Source organism: Drosophila subobscura, chromosome U (genome assembly GCF_008121235.1).
Source record: "Drosophila subobscura isolate 14011-0131.10 chromosome U, UCBerk_Dsub_1.0, whole genome shotgun sequence".
In the NCBI taxonomy this organism is placed as follows: Eukaryota; Metazoa; Arthropoda; class Insecta; order Diptera; family Drosophilidae; genus Drosophila; species Drosophila subobscura.
In genome coordinates, this window is record NC_048534.1 from 7,936,863 (window position 1) to 7,944,104 (window position 7,242).

At 49.7% G+C, this 7,242-nt stretch overlaps 2 protein-coding genes across 3 annotated transcripts; one reads left to right on the forward strand and one right to left on the reverse strand.

The window, feature by feature from the left end:
* Positions 1 to 508: 508 nt before the first annotated feature.
* LOC117901765 (tubulin gamma-2 chain) lies at positions 509 to 2,178 on the reverse strand. Its single transcript, XM_034812655.1, has 4 exons — positions 2,064 to 2,178; positions 1,809 to 2,011; positions 1,159 to 1,749; positions 509 to 1,105 (listed from the first exon to the last, which is right to left on the reverse strand). Exons 1-4 carry the CDS (start codon positions 2,110 to 2,112, stop codon positions 572 to 574), a joined length of 1,377 nt encoding a protein of 458 aa, XP_034668546.1. The 5' UTR covers positions 2,113 to 2,178; the 3' UTR covers positions 509 to 571.
* A 234-nt stretch (positions 2,179 to 2,412) lies between these two features.
* LOC117901422 (protein pigeon) lies at positions 2,413 to 6,462 on the forward strand. 2 transcript variants are annotated; one of them, XM_034812159.1, is made up of 9 exons: positions 2,413 to 2,564; positions 2,623 to 3,024; positions 3,075 to 3,367; positions 3,424 to 4,605; positions 4,662 to 4,894; positions 4,956 to 5,170; positions 5,234 to 5,458; positions 5,526 to 5,680; positions 5,825 to 5,958. In XM_034812159.1, exons 1-8 carry the CDS (start codon positions 2,501 to 2,503, stop codon positions 5,648 to 5,650), a joined length of 2,739 nt encoding a protein of 912 aa, XP_034668050.1. In that variant the 5' UTR covers positions 2,413 to 2,500; the 3' UTR covers positions 5,651 to 5,680; positions 5,825 to 5,958. The 2 variants fall into 2 exon arrangements, with proteins under 2 accessions (XP_034668050.1, XP_034668049.1); XM_034812158.1 differs by lacking the exon at positions 5,526 to 5,680 and having other exon boundaries at positions 5,825 to 6,462.
* Positions 6,463 to 7,242: the final 780 nt, after the last annotated feature.

Sequence of the window (7,242 nt, forward strand, 5' to 3'; positions counted from 1 at the left end):
GAATTTAGCAACCAACTGAACTCATTTGTTCGAATAGAGAGTTTCTGGTAAATGCAAAGGCAAAGCCTGTTCCGGCCAGCACAAAAAAGATGTTCAAAAGGATAAAAATTAATACGATGAATATTCTGGGAATTCTGGCTTCAAATCAGGGAGTCTAAGAAAAAGTAGTCCATTGCTAACAATCATAGATGAAAAACCTACAAGTAGGCTGAAATTGCCCACTGTGCGACGTGCCTGAGCCTCGCGTGTCCAGACTTTTGCCTGGGTTCGTCGTGGGCACAAAGGCAGTTGAGACACCGAGAGATTCCTTTCTCTACGGGGCGTTAGATCACAACCCAGAACAGCTTTTTGGTCGCTCATGCAGTCTTTGGTACTGGGTATAAAAGTTGTGACGCGTTGCAACGCGTCTCAAAACGTTCCTTTTCGTTGGAGTTTGATCCGATTGTTTCTATGATATCATGACATTGCATAGCCCATTGAAGAATATTTAGGTATGTATATGTAATTCATTAGGTCGCCCCTCTTCAAGGGTATAAAAAACCTTAAAACAGCTAAAAAAGAATTTCACAATTCAAGCCCTTCCCTTTGGGGGGTCTACACGTGGACTCCACTGGCGATAGTCGAACTGCGTGGCAGCCTCGTACTCCTGCACCAGACAGTCGACAGTCTCGCGGGCCAAGTCCAGCTCGGTGAGATCCTCCTTGAACATATCTTCCCGTCGGAAATTATCCAGAAAGGCATTGCGCTTCTTTAGCTTGTCGTACTGAGCCAGGGCGCGATTAAAGAGCGCACTAATGCCCGTATGATTGGCCATCATCAGGCCAGAGACCTTGTGAGCGGTCTGCACATAGGGAGAGCTGCGCGATAAAGCAACCTGAATGCTGGCCGGTCCCCAGGGTATGAACTGGGCCAGCTTACGTTCCCTGATACGCTGCAGGGACTTGTGCACCTGCGTGGGATCCACTTCGCCCTGTATGATGTTCAATATGGAGATGAAGCAGTGACGATTCTGCTTGTCAGCCGTGGAGGAGACCATCATATTCTTGGGCTGCAGCAGACGCCGCATCACGTCCAGCACAGTGGTTCTGCGCACATTCGCCTTGGTCTAGAAGGCAACAAAATATGATTTTGGGTGTGGGTTTGGATGGAAGAGCTCACCTCGTAGTCCGTGATGAGCGGTGTGTAGCCGGTCATCAGGAAGTGCAGCTGTGGCGTGGGTATGAGCGGTGCAATCAGACCAATCAGATTGTTGTTCATGTACGAGGGATACCTCAAGGTGGTCGTGCTCACGCTCATAATGGTGGACACCAAGTTGTTGATCTGCGTGAATGTTGGCGTCTGAATGTGCAGCCGCTCGGTGGCTATGCGGTTTAGAGCGGTGTTGTCCAGCACCACAACGCTATCGGCGCATTTCGTTAGCCGCTTCAGTGTGAGTATCGAGTTGTAGGGCTGCACGACCACATCGCTGATCTCATCTTGATTGGGGAACACGCTGTACGTCTGTATGAGTTTCTTGGGGAAGCGGTCGGAGAGGCGCTCGAGCACGTACGAGCCCATGCCAGAGCCCGTGCCACCGGCAATGGAGTGACACAGCACAAAACCCTCAAGCGAATCGCTGCCATCCGCCTCACGGTCCAGTATGTCGAAGACTTCCTCTTGCACGCGCTCTCCCTGGCTAAAACCCGAGGCCCAGTTGTTGCCAGCGCCGCCGCCATGCTTCGATAGAAACACATTCTCCGGATTGTAGAGCTGTGCGCCAAAAGAAGCTGAATCATGCCTTGAATCAAGCCAAAAGCCAGTGGACTCACCTTGGCATATGGCGAGGTCATAATGCTCTGGATGACACGCGGCTCCAGGTCGATTAAAACAGCACGCGGTATGTAATGGTTGTCGTCGGCCTGGTAGAAGAACACATCCTTTCGATCCTGGCCATCGGCTGCAAAGTCCTCGAGCACTCCATCCGGAGATATGCCGTGCTCTAGGCACAATCTCTTCCAGAACTCAAAACCAACTTAAACACAAAATTAGCAAGCGAAATTACGAGTTTAAAAACTTTTGCTCACTTTGATTGCCGCATTGGCCCAGTTGTAGCGTAATTATTTCACTCGGCATCTTCAAAGTTTCACTTAATTTTTTTATCTGTGCGCCAACAAAAAAAACATGTTCAAAATAACTGTTCTTGCTGTGACAGGGTTGCATTTGATTTATCGAATATTGATATAAATTTATATATTTTTGCTAATGCATATTTCAATGTTCAACGTACTTTTCAGAACTCAAAAACTAATTAAATTAGCATTTAATAATGCATTATTCATTTAGTTTATTTGTGGAAAAACTCACTCATATCACTCGCACGATTTTACCAATACTGTTTGGTATTTTTTGGCGCTCAGCTTAAGGTCACACCGCTGGGCGCGAAAACAGCTGTTGAAATTGATTTTTTTTCCTATTCGGTTTGCCCATAAAACAAATGAAAAGATTTTAAATAAAAATCACAATGCTGCGTCAGGAGAACTTGGCCGCCAACTTCTGCGGTCTGCTGGCCAGCCAGGGGCACACAGGCAAGTAGATTTGGTGCGTTTTAAATGATATTCTGATGCTAATTAAATATTAAAGCAGAAAAGGCGAACGAATGGAGAATTTTGGGGCAGGAGCAGGACGGCTCGCTGTTAACATCCTGGATATTCGACTATTTGGACGATGAAAGTAGACGTGAGACGTGCATTGGACATTTCCTTGCGACCAAAAAGCAGCTGCGCCTGCTGTGGACCATGCCCTGCTGCGAGGTCATCCAGGCGAGCATCAACAGCAGCGTGACGCTCCTCTCGTATGTGGTCAAGACCGAGGGAAAGTTCTACCAGGCCTTCGTTGTGGAAGTGCGCAGCACTGAAGTCGGCACGCCCACACCACTGAACGTGGAGCCCTCGCCGCGCCAGATAATGACGCAGTTTCTGTGGCGTGTGGAGGGCGCCCAGCGCACCTGCTGGCAGGACAAGCTGCTGGTGCTTACACACGAGGAATGTGAGTACTAAAGCTGATCGTTAACATAAATTCACATTCTCCCCTTGCAGCCATCAAGCAGTACAATTGCATTGTCAAGCAAAGTTCGACCACAACGCAGCCGGAAGGCAGCGCCTGGCGCCTGGACACCAGCATATTGACACAGGAAACGCTCGCCAAGAACTTTAGCTGGGCTCAGTGGGATGCAGAGTGTCAGGCGCTCTATTATATACATCTGAAACCAAAGGCCAAGAGTCTTAGTTTGATGGACGAACGGGAGGAGACGGGCGAACAGGCAGCTCCCACGTTGAGTCCAACGCTGTCCGCTTTTCAGTTTAATGAGAAACAGCCTACAGAAACGGTGGTAGGTAGTCCGTTAAGACAGTTAAAGGTTAAACGATGCATTTGCTCCTCTTCTAGCTGAATATTCCTTTGAATCTGCCAAAGCTGCCAACGGGCTCCAACGCGGACTCGGCCAATTCCATGCCCAGCTACGACGACGATGCCGTGCCCCTGCGCGTGCACGATAGCACGCTGAACCTAATCATTCTGGCGGACAGTTCGGGCATGTTCTTCGTCTGTCACTATTACCTCTACCAGCCCATGCAGACGGAGCAGCAGGAGGTGCATTTTGCCTACTCGGTGACGCTCCTGCATCACGGTTGCGTGGTGCACTGCGTCATGCCGGGCGTGCCCTGGCAGAAGGCGCGCTTGCTGCGGCCCACGTTTAGCCTGCACGGCCAGCACCATTTGCTCGTGTCCTCGGCCTTCTTTGTGCACCTGCTGGATGTGGGACTGCAGCACGAGCCCATCTGTCACATCGTTTGCGCGGCGCACAATCGGGGGCCGGATCTGACGCAGTTGGTGCCGCTGAGGAAGTGGGGCACCTTGGCCTACGACACCGCCACATTGGACTTGGTTTCGCTGACAGTGCCCAGAGCGCATCTCATTGAGGCGTTCCGCAATGACAGCTCGCTGGACAATCGCATCAGCATCATTCATTACTTTCTGCTGCATTCGAATGATTTGGATGTGCTCGCGGAGCTGCTGAACACCATTTTGGAGCGTCCCCTGTCCCTCGACACGGTGGCCCTGCTGAAGGAGGCCCTTGTGGCGGGCAGCTATGCTGCTGCCGTGCGAGGTTTGCCCGAAGATGCCAAGCCGCTGATGAGACTCATTCCGCTGTCCACGGCTGTGGCTTCGCGGCCCATCCACGCCCGTGTGGCTGACATCAATGTGGGACTGTCGCACGAGACGCTGCACAACACGAGCATGATGCTGCTCTCGCCGCAGCAGCGACTGTCGCCCTATCGCACGGACATCTGGACGCGTCTGTGGGATCTGCTCAACGAGTCAGCCAAGCAGGAGCAGCCGCGTTTCAGCGCCGAACAGGTGACAGAGAAGCTGATCTTCAGTTTGGCGTGCTATCAGCCAGAGGCTTTGTCCCGCTCAACCACACCAATGACGCCGGATACGGGCACGGGCGGCGGTGGCTTCGGGGACTACAGCAGCAGCAGCGCCTTTCCGTTCAGCAACGAAGTGCTGCCCTTCATAGAGCTCGAGGGCTGCACAGCCAGCAAGCAGGAGCATGTCATTTCTGTGGTAAAGGGACTCTCTCTTTATCCATTTGCATTTACTCTAATTATATTTTCTTTTAGTACTTACGCGAGCTCAGCGTTCACTTGGTTAAGCACTCATCAAAGCCGCAAACAGGTTTCCGCTGGCTGAAGGAAACCTTCTTCGAGCGTTCGCAGGCTCCGGCTCATGTCCATGCTGTTGCCTCGCAGTTTGTCTCCTCACAGCTGGAGCTCTCCCGGGCACTCTGCTCACTGGTTTGCCGAGCCACTGGCCTGGATGCACGTCTGGAGACTTTGCGGGGATTTCAGTTGATGTGAGTGAGGCAAGTGCGCGACCTTGCCCATAGTTTTGACTGGAAATTTGTTTTTTTGCAGTGACAAAATGCCTGGCAGTCAGCAGCATTCGTTGTTTCTCATACTGGAGCGTTATTGCCTGGCCGTGGAATCAATTGCCTTTCCGCTGCCCGAGGGCTTCTCCTCGTTCTTTACCTACCTGGGCTATCGCGCCTTGGACTTTGACATGTTTCTGCAGTACGTGGAAAATCACGTCTTTGAGCTGCAAGTGGATGTCATGAAGAGCATTGTCTATGGTGGGGACTGTCCTTCGAGACTTCATTTGGTTTGCCTTTACTTACTGCCCTTTCCCCTTGCAGATATCGAGGACTCACCGCTGGGCATCGAGCGTAAGCTTTTGCTGCTCACAGCCCTGCCCAAGCAGCGCGCCCAGCGGCTGCTGAAATGCTGGCAGCATCCGGACAGCCTCATGATCCGTGGCCGGGAGCATGCAGCCAATATCCTCTCGGGACAGCAGCAGGAGGCGCCGCACCAGCAGCGACCATCTGCCTGTGCCAATCAGTTGCGCAGCACTGCCAGGAGCGGTGAGATTTTCCACTCATTTTTCTTGCAAATTTTTAGTTTCAATTTCATTTCGCACGCACGATTCAGCTTTGGGCAAGCCTCACACTGTGGTTTGCCACTCGCTTGTTTTGGTTTTTCTGCTTATCATTTTAACCACGGTCGTCCTGAGCATTTCTAGCTTTGTGTTCAGGCAACGGCCACGCATTTGGTAGCTGTTTCCCATCTCAAATCATCGTTGACTGGTAAGCGATGACAGCGCCCATCAATCAATCACCAAACTTCGTGTCTCGTGCCAGTCTCTGTTTGTGCATGTCTTTTTGTTGCTTTTGTTTATGTTTTAAGTTTTCGTTTATGCATATTTAACTCGTTTTACACTTTGATTACAGATCTTAGTGCCGAAACGTTGTCACCTTTGGACTCTTTCCTTGATTTGCTGACGGCGAAGGCGAGTCTAAACGAATTGGACTACAATTTGCTCATCGAAACGACTCTAAGCTCCATGGACCAGCTGAAAGTCGAGGAATAAAATGATTAAATATAAACAATACATTAGGATTAGGAGGAAGGCCAAAGTATTGTGTCAAAATAATCAAGTATTCGGGTTGGCTGCCCTTTAAGGATGTAAGCTAAATTCTAGCTGAATCCCAGCCGTGCTGCCCGTTCATCAATGTTTCAAAGTTTCGTTGTTTAATTTTATTCCAATGGTTCCTATTGTCTTCGTATGTATAAATGCTTACATACGTTCCACATCTGTGTAGTAATGATCTCGCTGTAGTTTATATTCTTAGTCCAACATTCATGCTTAATTATTCGTACTCGCACCGTAAATATAATAAATAGGAGTCTGATTAAACGCAATCAAAACTCTATGTGGATCAGACGTAAAGTAAACAAGATGCTGCCACCTGCTTAAATAAATAAAACAAGCTACAAAAAGGCTGCATAGGGAGCCACGACACGAGTTCCACCCACTGTAGTTTTGCTCAATTGCAAACAAGAGGAATTATTATCACTCAAAATCATGCAAATAATTCAGTACTTTCGAACTACACTGTTCTTTGTAAGCAATTAATAAAATATTTAAATAAAGGAATCGTTTTTTTAGTGCTCATAAAATTAAAATACTTAACCAACATTTCCCTGGTGCCTCGATGTCAGCACAAACGGTTGCGTATTATCGCTGAGTAGTTAATATTGTACATGAAACATGAAACTGTAAGGTAGTCTTTTTCATAGGCTGAGGTAAGCTCAGCCTCTCCAGGGCCACCTTACAAAGAAATTTGTATAGTGCCGGGACCCGAGATTGCGGAATGGGGACGCCGTGTGTGGAGGGGTGGGATTATGGGCGAAAAGGGAACCTGATCGGTGGTTAGCGGAGGCGCCTTCTGGCAGTGTAGCCGCCCCTGTCCGCTCCGGATCGAGTGCCCCTGGTAGTACCTAGGCAGCACCCGTCTCGGAGACAGGCACGCGCCGTTTGAGAGCCCGCGGTCTGGCGCGGTAGTGACCTGCGAACAGCCCAGCGGAGCCCCCAACGCTGGGCGACCACACTTACCGTCTTGCACTTGCACTTTGAGGGAGGGGAAAGGGGTGTTAAATTCACATTAATTTATTCCACGAACACATTGTTAAGTTTTATTGGCATTTATTTAACTTCTTATTGTTGGTTCTTTGCCCTGTGCTTAAATTTCCTATATTCCTGCCTACTCGCACCAAACTAAGTCTTAAAAAGGGATACAGCACGCAGCCTCGCTCACCCGATCCGCTCGATGTTTTTCCTTGGTTGCTCCTCGGGCGCCTTGTCCTC

Excerpts from the sequence above, each read along its gene's own strand:
- LOC117901765 (XM_034812655.1), bottom strand. The coding sequence starts at position 2,112 with ATGCCGAGTGAAATAATTACGCTACAACTGGGCCAATGCGGCAATCAA. Across the intron at positions 1,750-1,808 it reads TGACCTCGCCATATGCCAAG|CTCTACAATCCGGAGAATGT; the intron begins GTGAGTCCACTG and ends TTTGGCGCACAG. Across the intron at positions 1,106-1,158 it reads CGCTCATCACGGACTACGAG|ACCAAGGCGAATGTGCGCAG; the intron begins GTGAGCTCTTCC and ends GTTGCCTTCTAG.
- LOC117901422 (XM_034812158.1), top strand. The coding sequence starts at position 2,501 with ATGCTGCGTCAGGAGAACTTGGCCGCCAACTTCTGCGGTCTGCTGGCC. Across the intron at positions 4,606-4,661 it reads AGGAGCATGTCATTTCTGTG|TACTTACGCGAGCTCAGCGT; the intron begins GTAAAGGGACTC and ends ATTTTCTTTTAG. Across the intron at positions 5,171-5,233 it reads CATGAAGAGCATTGTCTATG|ATATCGAGGACTCACCGCTG; the intron begins GTGGGGACTGTC and ends TTCCCCTTGCAG.